We start from the raw sequence: 21290 nt of genomic DNA on the forward strand, positions 1-21290 counted from the left end.
TAACGGACTATTTATAGAGGTAAAGGCTGACAATCTACCAACTACCGGGCAAGTTGCCTGTGCGGTTAAGGTTCGCGCAGCTGTGAGCTTGCATCCGGGAAATCGTGGGTTCGAACCCCACTGTCAACAGCCCTGAAGATGGTTTTCCATGGTTTCCTATTTTCACACCAGGCAAATGCTGGGGCTGTACCTTAATTAAGGCCACGGCCGCTTCCTTCCCACTCCTAGACCTTCCCTGTCCCATCATCGCCATAACACCTATGTGTGTCAGTGCGACATAAAGCAAAATAGAAAAAAAAATCTACCAACTTAAGTGCGGAATTAATGGTTTTTGGAGATTTGTATATAATAATAATAATTCTTCTTCTTTTGCTACTGCTTTTTCCCCACACCTGTGGGGCCGCAGGTGTGAACTGCAACGCACATATGGATTTGGCCCTGTTTTACGGCCGGATGCCCTTCCTGACACAACCCTATATGGAGGGATGCAATCACTATTGCGTGTTTCTGTGGTGGATGGTAGTGTTGTATGTTGTCTGAATATGATGAGGAGAGTGCTGGGACAGACACATACACCCAATCCCTGAGCCAGCCGAATTAAGCAGAACCGATTAAAATCCCCGACCCGGCCGGGAATCGAACCCGGGGCACTGACACCAACCCTATATGGAAGGATGTAATCACTATTGCGTGTTTCTGAAGGCCACTACGCTGGCCATTCAGCCAACGAGTTGGACAGAGATTTTGAATCAATACTATACAAAACAATATTACATATGTATTACAATTAAATAGAAGTACGGCGTGATTATACAATTAAAAAACCATTTAACATTTGACTACACACTAACAGACTGACAAACAGACGAATGCGTGCAGCAAGCGGGTAAACCATAAACTTGGCAAAAAAATACACTCCTGCCACCCTTCCTCACAGCACATTCAAAGAATCCTCTACTTGCTGTGGCACTATACAAATCTGTAACCTGCGTCGAATGACTTTCCGCTAATTTTGTTAATAATTAAAGAAAATAAAGGAAATAATTAACCAATAAGACAACACGGTTTGTACAAATGGCTTGTTTTAATAATTCCTAGTTTCAGTCGGCTAAAATGGAATAAAAATGTAATATTTTCTCCATAAAGTGGGGGGGCAACAGGCCTCCCTGCACCTTGCCCCTTGCTAATCGCCGCTACTACACATACACAATACAAGGATAGCTTTATCGTGTGTTCTTTGTCTTTTATCATTTGTTTACTTTTATTCTTTTGTCCTTTCTGTAACCCTATGTTTATCCAGCTTTCCTTTCCTATTACACTTATCATATCAAGACCAAAACTCCCTCTGTAGTTGAATGGTAGAGCCATGATCATGAGTTCATGTCCATCAGAGGTAGTTTAATGTTTAAAGGGTGAAAAAACTCCATTCGACACTCTGTCATGTGATGTCTTCTTGTGTAAAAGATTTCTGATGGCACACTTGGTGTTTCTTCTTCTTCATCTGCTTACCCTCCAGGGTCGGGTTTTCCCTCGGACTCAGCGAGGGATCATACCTCTACCGCCTCAAGGGCAGTGCCCTGGAGCTTCAGACTTTGGGTCAGGGGATACAACTGGGGAGGATGACTAGTACCTCGCCCAGGCGGCCTCACTTGCTATCCTGAACAGGGGCCTTGCAGGGGGATGGGAAGATTGGAAGGGATAGACAAGGAAGAGGGAAGGAAGCGGCCATGGTCTTAAGTTAGGTACCATCCTGGCATTTGCTTGGAGGAGAAGTGGGAAACCATGGAAAACAACTTCTAGGATGGCTGAGGTGGGAATCAAAGCCCCCTCTACTCAGTTGACCTCCCGAGGCTGAGTGGACCCCGTTCCAGCCCTCGTACCTCTTTTCAAATTTCATGGCAGAGCCGGGAATCGAACCCGGGCCTCCAGGGGTGGCAGCTAATCACACTAACCACTACACATTTGGTGTTTACCTGACAAAATTAACTAACACTCGACCATAGATATGTATTTAGTCCACCTTGGTCAATATATTAAATGTTAAGTAAAAACACATTAAAAGGTACATGTTTCAGCCCTATTGGACTTCTTCAGACTTGAAAAATAAAATAAAGTTTATAGAATACACTAGAAAAATGTCACACTATAAATCCACATGAAAGAATTGATCTTTAAACATTTTAACTTGTCATGCCATAAAAAACAAAAATAACAAAAAATCATATAGAAGAATATATAAACACTTATTCTTGAAGTCTTGAAGTAAAAAGGGTGTCTCACATTTTTCAGATGGACACAATCAAACACCTGCATTACACCAAAGAAACGACTTTCAACTTCCCAATGGACTAACGCCATTAAAATAAACTGTAGTGTGATAACAGTCTGAAGTGTTCCTGGTAGAAGCCAAGAAAATGTTACCATCACTGCAGCGAGATAGAAACCTCCCTCATGTTCTTGGTTTCTGCCAAAAGGGGAACTATTGAGAAATACCAGGCACCATAGGATCCTGCAAAAATCCTCAAAAAATCTGGCAGTTTTGAAGTCTTTGAAGAAGTGCACTGTATCTCTAGCTACGGAGCCAGTAAACGTGCAGACATTGTCCCAATTGACAGGAAGAGAAACATCGGTGATGCAACAATAAAGTTTGAAATTAACATTTCACAGGACAAAGAAGTTGATTCTGAAAAGAAGAGACACTACGAACCTTGTTTTAAGTACTTAGAAGAAAAGTATTACATACCCACCAGTTGCTGGGAGTCATTGGGTTACTCTTTGGTGTACACGGATCTGTCACAAAATTTTCAGCTAATTTATTCCTTCATTTTGATATTCCTGTTTTGTTTTTAATAGATATTTATTTAGATGTTTTATGTAATTAATTTTCAATAGTAAATCACCATTTAAACAGTAAAAAATAAGTATTCCTCGTCGGGGATAGCTGTATAACAGGGGAATTTCAAAATTTCAAAATTTAAAAATATGTAAGCTCATTTTATCATAAGATAAACAGTGTGAAAATTGAAATGGTATTAAGTACATTACTAAGTATTTGATGCTGTTACTGTATGGTATACCTTGTTCTAGGGCAGCTATCCCTTGCGGATTTTCTCTCCAGCATCAAAATTATCGTCCTGCAGTTAAGTTTGGAAATTTACAATTAGAAAAAATGAAATGAAATATGTTGTCATTACAGAAACCAAAATAAATGTAGCATAAACATGAAAATGACTGTCAACTGTCATTCCGAGCCATAGGCCCTGGAACAAAACATTGGCTAGTCAACTTCTTCAATAAAATTCTACGAACTGGTAAATTACCTAAGTTGTTAAAACAAGCCAAAGTAACTGCAGTGTTGGAACCAGGAAAGGAAGGAACTGATGCTTCACATTATTGACCACTTTCACTTCTTAGAGTAATCCACCGTACCCAGTAACCAATAGAAAGAGTCATCCCAGATGAACAAGAGGGTTTCAGAAATAAATCGCAGTTGTTGTGATTAGGTGTTAACACTGACAACAGAGATTGAAGCAGGATTCCAGAAAAGACTGAAGACTGCTGCAGCTTTGGTCGATCTTACATCATCCTATGACACGGTCTGGAGAGAGGGACTGTTGCTCAAGTTTGTTCGAGTCATCCCTTGTCAGGAGCTTACTAAACAACATGTTATCCAACCGTCACCTTGCTGTATTTCTGAACGGTGAAAGAAGCAGGTTTACCCCAAGGGTCAATTATATCTCCCATTCTATTCAATCTTAACATCCACGACCTGCCAAGAACAACCCCAAAGAAGATGCACTTTGCAGATGATCTAGCTTTAATTACTCAGAGTACGGATTTGGCACACTGTGAGGATGTACTTACAGAGGACCTAGCTACCATGTGTGACTATTTCTACAAATGGAGAATCCAGCCAAATCCTAGTGAAATGGAAGTAACAGCATTCCACTCGCATAACATGGAAGCTAATCGGAAGCTACATGTGGTTTTTAACGGAACAGAAGTCTCTCAAAACTGCTTCCCAAAATATCTGGGTGTCACATTGGATCGATCCTTGTCATTCAGACCGCATTGCCTGAATCTGTCAAAGGACCTGAGTACAAGAGTAAATCTGCTGCATGAACTAGAGTGCAGCAACTGGGGTGCAGATGCAAACACTCTTCGCACTGCTTCGCTTTCTCTAGCATACTCGGCTGGTGAGTACTGCGCTCCTGTGTGGGAAAACAGCGTACATTCGAGCAAGATCGACGTACAGCTCAATGAAACCATGAGAGTTGTTACTGGTACAGTGAAGTCCACTCCTACTCAGTGGCTGCCTGTTTTAGCAAACATTGCTCCTCCAGATCTGAGGAGAAAAGCAGTGAAAGTACAGTTGCTCAAGAAGACCTTAGCACACAGGAACTCACTCTTGTTCAATGCCTTGCGAGATTCACCTGTGATGAGGTTAAAATCCCGGAACCCACTCTGGACTGATCTACCCTCCTATGAAAAATTCAGTGTAACCAAAGAATGGAGAAAGCGATGGGAACAATGTTCACCCACCAATGTCTCTCTAATTAAAGACACAATGAAGAAAGTGCCAGGTTTCGATCTTCCTCGACATGAATGGTCAAAACCAACCATTTCAGAACAGGCCACAGCAGGTGCTGATATATAATGAAGAAGTGGGGATATTCTGGAAGTGCTGCATGTGAGTGTGGTGCTGTGAAGCAGACATTGCTTCATGTTGTTGAGAGCTGTCCACTGTCAGCATTCAAGGACGGTTTACGGGTTTTGCATGAATTGACACCAAGTGCAGTGGACTGGTTGTCAAAGCTGGACATTCTAGTTTAATTACTTCTATATTTTAACTTATATATTCATTGTATATTTTTGCACATTATGCTTCTAAATGCCATATGATAATAATAAATTCTGTTTTCTGGATTTTATTGATATTTTAACAAGTTGATAATATTTTGATGAAATAGTATATTGCTCCTGTGCATCTTAACATGCTGATGACTGGCCCCTAGAGATCTCCATATTACTGCAGCCAGCAACGATTGACGGGCCCCAGAAATCTGCATCATTTGCAGCTCGTTGTGCTATCTGTTCGGTAAACTTTATACTCTTTGTAAGCACGTTGTGGAGAAGTGGGGTCATAGATGTTAGTGCCAATATATATTTCCACTTGCATGCTCTTTGTAGCCATGAAAACTATATACATACATGGCTGTTGTTAAGTGCCAAAAGTCAAGGTACAAAATGGTGCGACCATGGCAACATACCTTTTGTGACGACAAAATATTTCAAGATTTACACACAGATTCATTACCTGATGCACCACAAGTGTGGTGGGCCCTAAGAATTCTCATAATTTCACAGCTGGGAGTAGATAACAGGCAACAGTAGGTGATGGGCTACGAGAATTCTTATTTTTATGCACCTCGTATTTCCTTGATCATTGCTACAAATTGGTGGTGAGATTATAAGTTTCAAATGGTGTAGTCATGGAATATAGGGTGCAAGGCAGCTATTGGTGCATCTTTCTCTCCTTATATTGGAAATGTAGAGCTATTCCTTGGATGTTCAGTGCGGATGTCAATATGGCACAGCGCATTCAGTTGCTGACTGATACTAATATTTGTGAGTAATTATGTACAGACCAGTTATCAGATATACTGCGTGACAGAAAATTGGATATTTTTAATGATGAACAGCCAACACTAAACTGGCAGTAACTGTAAAGAAGAATCCTTGCATACTTGAATACAATAAGTATGTAAAAGGTGCAAACAGGGCATTCCTACTGCACCTTGCTGAGAAAGACTATTAAATGGAGCCACAAGGGGTACTGCTTTGAAAGGAATAACAACAATGTTAGTAGCTTTACGTCCAACTATCTACTTTTACAGTTTTTGGAGATGCTATGGTGCCAGAATTTAGTCCTGCAGGAGTTCATTTATGTGCCAGTAAATCTTCTGACACAGGGCTGACGTATTTAAGCACCTTCAAATAGGATCAGACTGAGCCAGCACTGAACCTGCCAAGTTGAGGTTAGAAGGCCAGCACCTCAACTGTCTGAACCACTCAACCTGGCTGCTTTGGAAGGTATCACACCATATACAGACTACTAATCAATCTAGTGAGTATATGTTCCAAGTTAGATGTCGATATCTTGAATACTTTTCGAGTTACAGTAGTCTGAGAGCAGCAGTATAACTTTTTCCTTGGAGGCTTAAACTATCCAGTCAACATGGGGTAGCAGCCTCTGTTCAGGGCCAGTCATCACTGTATTAAGATAAAACGCCACTGCTGACCATGCTAGTTGTAAACAATGAAGTCCACGACTGTGCTCCACCTGCCACATTGCTGGCTGTGTGATACCAATATAAATGGTCCGTTATTGGACATTATAAATTTTCCAGCTAACTCATTCCCGGTTGCCAGCATTTTGCCCTCATGTGCTAGGGTGGGCTCATCAGTTGGTACCTAGCACACCTACCAATGCGCTGGCTAGTGCATACCGTGGAGGCCTCTGCATAGGCTACTTGCAGCCACCGGCAGTGCCAATGCACTAAGAGACTTTGTCTCATTACCAAAAATTGATGCCTGCTTGGCCATCAGATGATATATATGTTGATTCCCATAGGGAATCTGAAACATTTGTCCCGAATAGTTAATTTATAATACCAATATAAATGGTCCGTTATTGGACATTATAAATTTTCCAGCTAACTCATTCCCGGTTGCCAGCGTTTCGCCCTCGTGTACTAGGGTGGGCTCATCAGTTGGTACCTAGCACACCTACCAATACGCTGGCTAGTGCATACCGTGGAAGCCTCTGCGTAGGCTACTTGCAGCCACCGGCAGTCCCAATGCACTAAGAGACTTTGTCTCATTACCAAAAATTGATGCCTGCTTGGCCATCAGATGATATATATGTTGATTCCCATAGGGAATCTGAAACATTTGTCCCGAATAGTTAATTTATAATACCAATATAAATGGTCCGTTATTGGACATTATAAATTTTCCAGCTAACTCATTCCCGGTTGCCAGCGTTTCGCCCTCGTGTGCTAGGGTGGGCTCATCAGTTGGTACCTAGCACACCTACCAATACGCTGGCTAGTGCATAGAGCTAGAGCCCACCCTAGCACACGAGGGCGAAACGCTGGCAACCGGGAATGAGTTAGCTGGAAAATTTATAATGTCCAATAACGGACCATTTATATTGGTATTATAAATTTACTCATTCGGGACAAATGTTTCAGATTCCCTATGGGAATCAACATATATATCATGGCTGTGTGATGGAGGGAAAGGACTGACATTTTTAACAACGTGAATGTTAACAGAAACTGATGGCTAAAAGGGTAACTGATATGATGATGATGATGATGATGATGATTTTTGTTTAAAGGGGCCTAACAACTAGGTTATCGGCCCCTCATGGTACGAGATATAACAAAATGAAACGATAATTAAATCTAAACAAAACCGACTTTCAATCTATTAGGCCGTGTTACGTACATTTAGTACGTGTTGAAGAGATGTTACGTACAGAACAAAAATGGCCAACTGGACACCACTGGGATCCAAACCACAACCTCCTGATTTCGCGTTGATTGTTCTACCAATTGAGCTATGGTGTCCGCTTGGCCATTTTTGTTCTGTACTTGACATCTCTTCAACACGTACCAACTGTATGTAACACGACCTAATAGGTTGAAAGTTGGCTTCGATTACAATGCGGTTGTGAAAATTCAATATTCATTGATAATTAAATCTCTCAAAATGTATCCACTGACTAGAATCTAAAATGAATGATGATGAAAAAAATGGTCTTGAATCCAAAACAATCAGTGGATTCAATTCACAATGCTCATTTCCTGAGATGATGCTTATTGCCTAAAGGGGTCCAAAATCCAGGTCAGCGATACCAATATACAGTAGTTGGTCCATTATTGGACATTATAAATTTTCCAGCTAACTCATTCCTGGGTGCCAGCATTTTGCCCCAGTGTGTTAAGTTGGGCTCATCAGTTGGTAAATAGCACACCCACCAAGATGCATGGCTAGTGCATACTGCGGAGGACACTGTGTAGACTACTTGGAGCCACCGGCTGTGCCAATGCACTATGAGAGACTTTGTCTCATTACCAAAAATTGATGCCTTTCTGGCCATCAGATCATATAGATTTTGACTTCAATTTACAAGGTATGGGTGACTGATAACTGAGGTTTTTCTGTACTGCAATTGGTCTGGACACAGAAAGTAAACAAGAAGTTGTTTCTTACCTCCTGGCAGAGTTGTGATGCTGATAGGTGAAGACTGAGGAGCAACTCCAACGTCCGTCACAGCCTGCACTTTGACCCAGTATGTGAAATTAGGTACTCGGTCAGTCACTACAATCGAGGAAGTGTTAGTCGTCGTCAGCTCGACATATTTCTGGCTCTCTTTCAAGAAGATCTTATAATAGCGAACATCACAGTTCCCCATGTCACTTTCGTGGAACTGTAAGAAGGAAAGCAAACATGCATGCAAATGTCTGTTAAGTTGACATGAATGAATTTTTAATTTGAGACAAATAGAAGTGAAGCAATGGAAAGGAATAGCCCAGTGACAAATCAAGTCACAGAAACATGAAAAGGAACATATAATAGGAAGACCATAATGGGACGAGGACCAACATAGAAACAATAATAATTAATGTTATTTGTTTTTACGTCCCACTACCTTCTTTTACGGCTTTTGGAGCTGCCAAGGTGCTGTCTGTCTGTCTGTCTGTCTGTCCATCCATCTGTCTTTCTTTCTTTCTTTCTTCCAGATGAAGATGAATATTTAATTTGTAAAGGAATACTATACAATATCAGTTCGAATGTTATTAAGAATTAAATTCATTAAAATTCAGTACTGTACTTAGTTTCTTAGGTTTTGGTCCTAATATTTTGTGTTAGAAAAGAATGCTTTATGCAACAATATATAAATGTGGTTCTGGATAAAATTTAAGAATTAAGCTAACGGTTTTAATTATGTCCATGTTATATACACTTCCAAGTAAATTCGAAGATACTGGGAGAGTTGGCTGTGCGGTTAGGGGCACGCAGCTGTGAGCTTGCACTCAGGAGATAGTGGGTTCGAACCCCATTGTCGGCAGCCCTGAACATGTTTTCCGTGGTTTCCCATTTTCACACCAGGCAAATGCTGGGCCTCTTCCTTAATTACGGCCATGGCCGCTTCCTTCCCACTCCTAGGTCTTTCTTATCCCGTCGTCGCCATAAGACCTATCTATGTTGGTCCGACGTAAAGCAAATTGTAACAACAACAAATTAAAAGATAATTATTTCTGAAAAGTAATGAAGAGAACAGGAATATATACCTTGAAAATCCATTGTTACATAACCACCAGAATTCAGTTGCATATATATATTTATTACAAAGTAACACTACATCAATTCAGAGGTTGCCTAAAAGATGAATACCAACTTTTTTTTTTTTTTTTTTTTTTGCAAGTTGCTTTACGTTGCACCGACACAGATAGGTTATGGTGACGATGCGATAGCAAGGGGCTAGGAGTGGGAAGGAAGCATCCGTGGCCTTAATTAAGGTACAGCCCCAGCATTTGCCTGGTGTGAAAATGGGAAACCACGGAAAACCACTTTCAGGGCTGCCAACAATGGGATTCGAACCCACTATCTCCTGATTACTGGATACTGGCCGCACTTAAGCGACTGCAGCTATCGAGCTTGGTCAACTAATATTGTGTAACGGAGAAAATAAATTAAAATCTATTGAACGTTAAAGAAAATCACCAAAGATGGCTTCTTAAGATATTGATGATTTCAAGGCATAAAGTGCAATATCAAAAATCAAAGATTTGGCAGGTGGAATGTCTTGCAGAACTCAACGAATTTTCGAGGTATCGTGCCCCCTACTCCCGATTAGCAAGCCTATGACTTTGATCTTTTTTAGGTTGTATGCCTCCATGTATAATGGAACTCTGGGCTCGTATATCCCCTTCTCATGATCAATATCGTCAGGTTGACTTGCAGAGGATTCGAAGCAGATGGTTAGACTGATTATATATCCTACATTGTCTTTGTCTGCCAAACATGGACGGTGAATCCGGTTCTTCTGATGGCCTGGACAATGATGGTTCTTATTTGATGATGCCTAGTGATGCGCAGAGTTCCGCCGAGCTGGCAGGAACCAAAGTTGTGTACAAGTGTTTCAATCTCGTTGAGGCATCGCCTACAACGTTTACTGTCCATGGGCGTGCTGGGCACAGCACGAACTGCTGCTACATTCCCCGTCAACTTAAGGTCGTCCCTCAATTTGCTGTGTGATAATCCTTTGCAGTGGCTGACCCATTTATTGAAAGATGGATGTCCTTTAAAAAAGAATAACTCTTACCTTTATGGGGAGAAATCGCAACCCTTCTTAAATTCCAGGTCTCTTAATGTCTCCCTAATCTTCTGAGAATTTAGAAAACCATCTCTGTGATTCATCAGGTTGTCATCAGGTAACAGACAGAGTCTTGTTAGGCAAGTTTTGCTTTCTTCTTCTAGGTTTCTTGTAGTGAGGATATAGGATTTCCATAATCTTTTCTGAATCTGCAGACTACTTATTTCTTGTGAGAATGACTTCCATTGTGTACAGAATAGTCCAAGTCTCAAATATTCTCACTATACATCATGTAATCTGGGAGATCAATAATTGAAGGATTTCCTTCAAGTTTGATTTTATCAATTTGTCTGCATCAATGAGGAATTTGACAGGGATTAAATTTATAGGAACAATTTGGAAAGGTTAGACGAGTGCTGAACAGATGGAATTTCTGATTGGCATGTAACAGATGAGAAGAAGTGAGTAATTCAGTCTTACTACACAATTTCTGCATTGTGTTTTGAGGATTAAAAGAGATTACATTATGAAAGTTAACTTAAGAGATATTTTATGGATTCCTTGGAAGATAATTTAGTCACTTTTTTTTTGCTTACTGGTATTTATTTTCCCACAAATTTAAGGGCATTTTATTGATAATTTTCAGTGATTTTCTTTTTAGGTCATCAACACTCGTCCCCTAGTGATAAGCACTTCAAATAATTTGTATTTTACTTAGTTCTTCAAATGTTCATCGGTAAACCAAAGTACATCTTTGCATTTGCTGATAAGATGCTCAACAGAGCCACTTGAAGGAATATCTGTTTAATTTTAAGAACAATCTGAGCATTGAGGAATATTGTTGGATAAGTTTTATGTCTTTGGAAGTCCTGGGAAAGTGAGAAAGTATCTCATCCAGCACTGGTGACACTACTAGTTCTGCTGTAATAGAACTGACTGTAAAATCCTTGGATGTGTTGCATCATGTTAAAATATTTCATTAGTGCTTCTTTCTAAAATATCTTGAAAAATGCTGATGGAGATTGTCAAAAACAGCACACAAAGATATGATTAATATCTGGCAGCTCATAGATTACAGCAGGCATGTCCATGAAGTTAACCTTTCATTGCGGCATGTGGTGCGTGGTCAAGTAGGCCTTATTTTAATTTAATCATATTTTACGTATTGTGCATATAGTTCATCCCAGATCCATTCAATACCTTTTAATGTCATTTGTGTTTGTAAATTTGTTTCAGTCATTAGATGTGTTTGTACAGTTTTGTATTATGGCTGATGGTGGCCAACCAAGGCCAAAACTAGTTCCAAGATTAAACACGCCTTGGACTCCAACACCAGACACAAACTTGGAGCGACAAATTAGCTGAGAATGGTCTGCGCCTCAACACCCAGAAAACCGAATACCTAGAATGTGGCCTCCAAACTAGTGGGACCATAAGGATCAATAATCACGACTTGCAGAAAACCATGCATTTTAAATACCTAGGGTCAGTTGTCACTCTGAACTGTGATGCCACTTTTGATACCTGAACGTGAGTAAATGCAGCTTGGCTCAAGTGGAGACAAGCCACCGGAGTCCTCTGCAATAAAAAAAAATGCCTCACCATCTAAAGGCAAAAATTTACAAGACCGAGGTGCACCCAGCAGCTTTTTACGGGGCAGAATGTCGTCCAATGACAAAAAAAGCACGAGCAGACTCTTCATACAATGGAAATGAGGATGCTTCGATGGACTCTTGGACTGACTCAGTGTGACAACATAAGAAATGAAGATGTTCGACAAAGGCTTGGTGTCGCTCCAATTGTGGAGAAAGTATGGTATGGTCACGTTATGAGAAGGCAGGATGGCTCGGTTGCTAAAAGAGCTCTCCTAGTTGATCTGGAAGGAACACAACCACGTGGAAGGTCTTTAAAGCGGTGGACTGACAATATCAAGGCCGACATGCACAATGTTGGTTTAAAACCTGAAGATGTCAGCAATAGGATGAAATGGAGGAGATGTAGCAAAGCAGCGGACCTCATACTTTGGGATAATATAGTATTGAAAAGGCGAACCATTAAAACAATTATTATTGTGGTCACAATTCAATACGGATCAAAACTATGAAGTTTATATACTATGATTAGTGGAAACGTCTCTGGTGACATCTGGACGAGCACTGACTTGCGGTCACTAATTGACAACATTGGTGCAACACTAACACAACACTAACAGCTGCACAAGGTGTACTACCGGAACCTTGAGGGATATTCGCCATATTGACAACATTGGTGCAACACTAACAGCTGCACAAGGTGTACTACTGGAACCTTGAGGGATATTCGCCATATTGACAACATTGGTGCAACACTAACAGCTGCACAAGGTGTACTACCGGAACCTTGAGGGATATTTGCCATATTGACAACATTGGCTCAACACTAACAGCTGCACAAGGTGTACTACCGGAACCTTGAGGGATATTCGCCATATTGACAACATTGGTGCAACACTAACAGCTGCACAAGGTGTACTACCGGAACCTTGAGGGATATTCGCCATATTGACAACATTGGTGCAACACTAACAGCTGCACAAGGTGTACTACCGGAACCTTGAGGGATATTCGCCATATTGACAACATTGGCTCAACACTAACAGCTGCACAAAGTGTACTATTGGAACCTCAAGGGATATCTCCCTTATCACCCTTACGGACAGACTTGACTTAATTCCTTAAACATCAGGATACCCCTCAGTCTAATACAGCATTATTGTATTTTTTTTTTAAAGAAGACTGGTTCAAGTACAGTACTTCAATCACATGTACAGCACACAGCAGATTTTTAAGTAATTTCAGTGGACTATATAGTGGAAACTCATGATTCAACCTCAACACTGTGATAATTTTAGAACAGCAGTTTTGGTGTTCATGAGGAGGGTATTAAAACGTCCTCAACTTCTTATATGCATGTTCACAACTTACTCTTTTTATGACCATCAATGGACAATGATAGATTAATGTCAATGTTAACACATTCACACCCATCATCTGAGCAGGCTATTTAAATGGCTGGCCCAGCTATTCCAGCTGTTAGTGGCACAGTAAACAACAACTAATTATTTTCACAATAAGTTCTAAACTGAACAAGATATGGAAACAAAATTTTGCACATGCATTAAAGAAGTCCTCTAGTATCTCTGGAAAGTGTGGTAGCTAATGTTACACCTTTATATACTGTGCTTTCTGTCACATGTCCAGGAGATTCTTCACTGTCGTCACTGTCACTTTCACTTAGTTCAGGAATTAGTTCATCACCTGAGTCTTCAGTGAATAGAATGTCGGCAATTTCATCAACACTTATATTGTCCCTAAGAACCTTAGTTACACTTCAGAACGTGTCTATACACACGCTTGTATAATTACAAACCAACTACACAGCTAGTTTGGCCACCACTAGCCTTCGTTCAGAAACTGAATTAAAAAATGCATTGGAAGGGAAAATCTCCAAGGCCTTGTGGTTTCTGGTGAGCAGAAACAGGTAGAAGCATTCATAAAGGTATTACCCTCATCTCTGTCACACATATTTGTGACAAAAATAAACCACAGCTACATAGGAATGGCTACAATTCAAGGTTGCGCTTATCCGGGCTAACTCTGATACGGTCCAGAGCATGGACATGCACTATAAGCAATAACTCGGATATGGGTGTGAATGTGTTCATTAAGAAGTGTTCATCGAGATAAAAAATCCTTGTACATGGACCATACTGAATATTTTAATTGTGTACCTATATATATATATATATATATGTGTGTTTTTGTGACCAAGTTTGTAGTCATAGCTTCTTAATATTCAGTTTTATTTGACGTTTGTATTGAGACATCCAATTTTAATAGCTGAAACCCATCAAGATATGATGGTCAGTGGGGGTAAATATTGAAGTTTTTCTTATATACGACATTCCTTGTACTTTTTTTTAAATACAATTTTCTTTCTGTTACACTAACACAGATAGGTCTTATGGCGACAATGGGATAGGAAATGGCTAGAAGTGGGAAGAAAGCGACCGTGGCCTTAATTAAGGTACAGCTCCACGATCTCCTCGTGAATGCCGCACAATCATAACTGGATGGATAATGTTTCCTCATTAATGAAGAAAAAGCGAGGGTCCCCCACCCGGTATGTGCATCTCTGAGTGATGAGCACTGCTATGAGCGCTGAGTGAGGAGTAATCCACCCCGGCATGTTCGGACTCAAAGACTTGTGACTGCGCATGCCCGCCTACCCCTTTCCACCTCCCCCATCGTGCCACTTGCTCTGTGCTCTCATGGTTCAGGCAGCCTAGAAAAGGTAGCGAGCGTATTGACCAATGAGAATGCTACATTTTTCTTTAATAATCTAAAAATATATGACAAGAAATGTTTATGCTTTGAAAGACACTCTGCAAATCTACAGGCCAAGAGCTTTCGTCAGAATGCTTTACGATGTCCATCGGTTCAGCCGTTCTCTCAAAACTGGTGTAACAAAAATCAGCCTAGTGTGGGTTTTTTTTTTTGCGCGTCACACCGACACATATATGTCGTATGGCGACGATGGGACAGAAAAGGGCTAGGACTGCGAAGGAAGCAGCCATGGCCTTAATTAAGGTACAGCCCCAGCATTTGCTTGGTGTGAAAATGGGAAACCACGGAAAACCATCTTCAGGGCTTCTGACAGTGGGGTTCGAACCTACTATCTCCTGAATACTGGATGCTGGCCGCACTTAAGCAACCGCAGCTATCGAGCTTGGTACCTAGTGTTTTGAATATGTAGATGACACTATGTCGTCCTTTAAACTATCTTGCTATGAATAACTGAAGATGGCCGTTTGCATCAGCCGAAACTAGTCCTGGTCAAACAAAATTTTAAAATATTCTGTTCTGACTAGGTGGTCAATAAAACTCATTAAGAAAATAAGTCATATCCATCAATACGGGCCTAATGATGAAATTCATAGCTTATACGAACCTTGGCCCATCACTTCTACTGGCTCATGACGGGACACTTTTCTGCACAGATTAGAAATCTACTGGTCTTGCATGAATACGGAAAAAAGGGTAGGAGAGGGAGGTATCCAAAGTTTGCTTTCTTTGCAGGATTTCATTTGGAGTTGCTGAGCTCTAGATGAATTTCTAAACTAACCCTCAACAATGGGTAGAGAACTTCTTGTACTGCTGTGGCACTTACCTCCCATTCAATTGCAAAGGATTTTTCCTTCACCCAGGTCACTTTCAGGTTGTAGAAAGGGCACTCAGGAGCTGAAAATATAACACCACATCTTATTTATGATGTCTAAAATAATGTAAATTTCCTGACACAAAAAATGTTTTAATTCATAAGTTATGAGGTTAATTATGGTCCATACTGACAACTATTGACCCTTCTCTACCCTTTGATAGTGACTGTTTCAAGGAAGAATCGGAGTCAAAATTTGAATACCTTATTCCTTTACATTTAAATATACAGGGTCTCTCTTATAAACCCACACTGTCCAGCGGCATTTCTTCTCTCCGATAGCTAAGAAGCTGTATGGGAGGCACCCTCATAGTTCTTGACCTTGCAAGGAGCGTGCACGTGTTCAACCTAGCATCAATAACCAGTCTGAATCTCGGCTGTTAACATGGTGAGAGTTATCATTGAAACACCATATTTTCGTAAGTTATTTTAAAAGAATCAGCTTGATAGGGACGCTATACATTTGTTCAGCAATTTCCTGCTGTAGTGCCACCTTTCCGAGCACAGATTCACGTAACTGTAAATAAATTTGAAACTACTGGCCCAGTGTTCAATATAAAAACACGCGCGCACACAACAAGTAGGGGTTTCATTTTCTTCTGCACACAGAGCTACACATGTTACACATCAAACCGTACAGGTACATGGGCCATTGTTTAAAACCTGCTGATCCAGCCACAAGAGTGAGATATTGTGAGTGGTATCTTGCATCATTGAATGATGGTTTATTTGACCCGCAGCTTGTGTTCTTTTCGGACGAGGCCTGGGACTATAAATGGCCCTTTTTAAATTAAGAAACACAACTGCAAAATATGTTATGGTAAATTCTTTTTTAATGACTTATTATTGTTAGTTTCGTATCAGCCTTCTAAATATACTCTTTTAAATACATTGATTCAACAATCAGATTGTCATCTGACACTATGTACAGAAGGCCTAACTTTAAATTAAGCTCTGTAAGAAAACTGTGCAATCTCCTACAGTTCTTGGTTCACCCGGAAGGACTTGGGTTCGATTCCCCATCAGGAAATTGAAAAATTTAAAAAGCGAGGTTTCCACTTCCGGATGTGCACATGGCCCTGAGGTTCACTCAGCCCACACCAAAACTGAGTGCCAAGTCAATTCCTAGGGGGCAAAACGCGGCCAAGCGTAGAGCTAACCACTCTACCCTACCAGGTGCCAAGGTTACGGATAGTGGGAACCTTTACCTTCCACCCCTCCTAGGGCCTTTGCGGCCTGTTTGGACATAACTTTGCTTTTTTTTCTTTTTTTTAAAAAAACAGAAGTGATAATTGAAGTGGGTCAGAAACTTCACTGTGCAAAGAATTGTTTAGTGGTAGTAGCAATGGCAGAGCAGAGAAAGCTGAATAAGAAAATTTTGATAGTGATGACTATAATATTATAGTGCCGGGTGCTAGTAGTGCTAAAAAAAGGTGGGAAAATGGGGAGAGGGAAGGGCAGCTAACCACAAAAAAATTTGTTTTCTGGAACTAGCAGTATAACACAGAAGAAAAGAAGTGACAGCCATTATGAATGTGGTAAACATCTCGTAGCTTCGCACATCCCTGGCCGATTCAAGATAAAAATACTGAAATGCTAAAAAATCCTAAAATTCCAATTAAAATTTGCATGAGACAGCTGTAACTAATAAATTAAAGTTCACATGATCTGTGACTTACGTAAATTATGTACTACTCATGGGCAAGCAAAAAGATAGAAAACTGGTATGCGAATGGGTTAAACATCCGCCGAACAGACTTGCTGCTCAAACCAAGTTTCAGCAATGTTCGTCATAGACTATGCTTTGGAGACTAACACCAGTTGGAAAAGTCATCCCATGATTCCTGTTTGTGGTGACGGTTCTTGGGCGCCCTGCTGTTCCCTTTCTTTGACACAAAACTGATTCCATATGACAACAACAGCAAACATTGTTCTGTCACCTGGTGCATCCTTTGTTAAATCGCTCCTTGTACTGTTCTGTAATACACGCTCCACTCCGTATGAACGGAAATAAAGTTCCACAATAAAAACATTGAGAATGGCTATGACAGTGTGCCTGGGGAGATAAGTCTGGGAATGCCTAAAAGGTTTAAGTGTGCAAAACTTTGTGATTGATAAAGATGATCTATCAAAAATGCTTTAGCTGTGTCCAAATAGGGGATGGATTTGTTTGAAACAAAAAGAAGAATCCAGCAGGGAAGTGCCTTGTCACGACTCCTGTTAATCATTGTCATTGATCGGATCATAAAATCCAGCAAAGAGCCTAAAACTTTTAATATTTGCAGCTGATCTGACGAGAAAATGAAGCGGAAGTACACGAGAAACTAAATCTTTGGAATGGCAAGTTTAAAGAACGTGGACTAAACAAAACAAAAACTGGTGAAATGACTATCGACAGGAAAGGCACAGAGCCAAACATTTTTCTGGAGTGAAGTCTGTTACAATCTATTTCTAACTTCAAATGCCTTGGAACTATCATTTCAAAAGATAAATACTTAAATAGGACTCAGAAAGCTTCTCAATTTTATTTTCAAGTGAGAAACCTACTCTGGGATGATAAAATACCCCCAGAAAGCAACAGTGACCATGTTTCATATCTACTTCATTTCAGTTGTCACCTATGGGCTTTAAATATGTACCCTGCATAACAATGCTAATAGTAAAATCCAGTCAACAGAAATTAAATTCTTCAGAACAATGAACCAAGAGACCAGGAAAGACAAGATTAGAAATGAAGCAAAAAGAAAGGAGATTGGCATCAAAATAACTCTTACCAAGTTTTTAGGAAGATGCAGACTACTATGGTTTGGATGTGTTATAAGGTTGGACAGAACGAGAAGAGCAAGGAAGTACTTTGACCAGGAAGTGAAAGGGGAGTGGCCAGTAGGGATGCCGAGGAATTGATGGACAGACACAGTCAATTCGGAGGTCAGAAAGAGGAATGCCAAGTGGGTGGACATAGAAGAACAGATACTATACTTTGACAGGAAGAAGTGGCGAGTGCTTGTACATGACACCCGGAAAACTGGAGCTAGAAAATCATGATGATGATGAATAAAGAACTCCTCCTCTGTTGCGAGAACCATAATTGCAGATATCAACAGAACACTTAATTCAAAATACATCAAACTATCATACACAATAAATAATTAGTTGTTAGAGAAATATGGACAGAAGATTAGCATTAATTTCAGCGTTGTTTGTTTTGCCACAAAGCGTATAATAGAACGTGTCACTCACGAGAACAGAATGTTGTGAAGTTGGTATATGGAATTGCATAGTCGTCATCAAAGAAGTTGCCGTCTTGATCGACGAGGACCACTCGGAGCTGATAATTGGTGGTGGGGTGTAGTCCTGAGAGATCGTAATGGACTTCCGTTTCATTCTGTGGTAAGGTATGGCTTGACTCCAACACCCAGGACTTGTTGCGATGCATCTGTTACAAAGAGAAATACTAAATTAATGTAGTAATTATTGTAAATACAGGGTACTCAAATCAAAGCGTACAAAATGAAATGGGAAATAGATATATGATTTATTTTAACTGGTAAAGTTAGGGACACGTATTCCTGCCTTACACTTAACCAGCAAAAACATGTGTAACATAAAATAAAACCAGCATGGTAAAATAGAATAGATAATCTGGTTACAGCACAGCATGTTACCAAGAATACATATAATAAAAAGTGTCTCTCAATAGCAACCAAATTGAAACACTACAAAACAGTCACCCAGCCACAAATTACATACGCAAGTGAAACATTATTCAAAACAACAAACACATTTGCAACAGATAGAGTACTTAAGTTAGAAAGGAGAATAGTGAGGACCTGTTTAAATAAAAATTATCAAGTAAACAGAGTCTGGAGACTAGCTACCAATGAGACAGTTTGTAAAGAAATAGAACCTGTGACTAGCACAATGTAAAAGACACGAATATCATTCTTCGGCCATCTAATACGGCCATCAGAAAATAGAATCAGTAGAAAAATAATAGAAAAATTATAGAAGAGTAAGAGTAAGAATAACATTAGATGGATCACAGAACTTAAAGAAGACATGAGAGAGTTGCATATTACAATAGGAGATTTAAAATACAAAACAAATACACTCAAAATATTGAAAGATAAACACACTAGACTACAGACAAACATCAACAAGCAGAGAATAGGAAGAATGATTCCAGAAGCAGAAAGAAAATTACATTCAGAAAGGATGAAACAGTATTGGGCTGAAAAAAAGAAGAAGAAAAACCTCCATAAACCTAAGTAGTCCTATGTTGGCTAAAAAATTAAAATAAATACGGTAATAAAAAATAAAAACTGAAACAAGTTACTATGCTATCTTATTGCAGTTTGTTAAGAAGCAAGTCATATTTTCCAGTGTCAACTCAGTTGAATGCAATGTAAAATATGTGTATTACACAAAACATACCTGTAAAAATAATTATTTAACAAGGAATAAAAATACATACTATTAAAAAAAGAAATCATCAGATTCTATCAACAAAAAAAAAAACACGGCACAACAGCCCCGAAAGGCCATGGCCTACCAAGCTACCACTGCTCAGCCCGAAGGCCTGCAGATTAAGAGGTGTTGTGTGGTCAGCGCGACAAATCCTCTCGGCCATTATTCTTGGCTTCCTAGACGGGCAGATTCTATCAAATCACACTCAAATATTTAGAATATTTATGTTTGTTTCTGTTTAATACTTACCTCAAGGAGACACTCCGGAGATAAACATCGATATTTTGCTGAATTTTTTTTTAATGACTGAAATTGAAATGATTTTCTTTCTTCTTGTCACGAAGTTATTCCACTGAATTCAAACAGTTATATCACTGTAATAATGCTTTGTTTGCCAATTGTAATTTTACATTTCAATCCCATTTTTCTCCCATAATATTCTGCCAAATGTAATAAAATTTGTCAGGTGTATGTATCATAGCTATAGTAAGAAACCTGCATGTGGAATTTTTTATTGCAAAATTTTTTCAAGTAGAAAGGACTTTTAAGTCCAAAATTTTACAACGTAAAAATTACACAAACTTTAGTACGATATATCTCCTTATATAAATCATCTACAGAAAAATTGATATGTAGTGCTTTTAAAAGACGTATTATCTACCTAATTATGAATTTACATCAACATGTTAATTAAATTTCATGAAAGAAATGGAATAAAAAATGTCAAAAGAACAAATTTATTTTGGAAAAATTATTATTTGTATATGAAAGAAATGTTCGTGATATCTTTACTTTTATGTAGGTGACATTCCCACAAAATTTCATGAAAATCTATGCATTAGGTAAAAATATCTTTGTATTTCCGGAGTGTCCGGCTCCATGGCTAAATGGTTAGCGTGCTGGCCTATGGTCCCGAGTTCGATTCCCGGCCGGGTTGGGGATTTTAACCTTTATTGGTTAATTCCAATGGCTCAGGGGCTGGGTGTGTGTGCTGTCTTCAACATTAGAATTCATCACAGGTAGGGCCCCATTCTCATAGACGCGCAAGTCGCCTGTGCGGCGTCAACCCGAAAGACCTGCACTCGGCCTCTTCGGAGGCCACATGCCATTAACGCCATTATTATCTCCGGAGTGTCGCCTTTATGATGTCCTCCATTGTATTGACTAGCAGGGTAAT

The 21290-nt window shown here is 39.7% G+C and overlaps 1 protein-coding gene across 1 annotated transcript in view; it reads right to left on the bottom strand.

The window, feature by feature from the left end:
• LOC136881783 (phosphatidylinositol phosphatase PTPRQ) overlaps nucleotides 1-21290 on the bottom strand; it is a 153892-nt gene that overhangs the window by 79592 nt on the left and 53010 nt on the right. The window contains exons 8-10 of the mRNA XM_067154221.2: nucleotides 18887-19082; nucleotides 15599-15669; nucleotides 8284-8500 (exon numbers count right to left, since the gene is read on the bottom strand). Coding sequence (XP_067010322.2) covers nucleotides 8284-8500; nucleotides 15599-15669; nucleotides 18887-19082 — 484 coding nt within the window. The remainder of the gene's footprint in view (nucleotides 1-8283; nucleotides 8501-15598; nucleotides 15670-18886; nucleotides 19083-21290) is intronic.

This window comes from Anabrus simplex, chromosome 10 (genome assembly GCF_040414725.1).
Source record: "Anabrus simplex isolate iqAnaSimp1 chromosome 10, ASM4041472v1, whole genome shotgun sequence".
Taxonomy (NCBI): domain Eukaryota; kingdom Metazoa; phylum Arthropoda; class Insecta; order Orthoptera; family Tettigoniidae; genus Anabrus; species Anabrus simplex.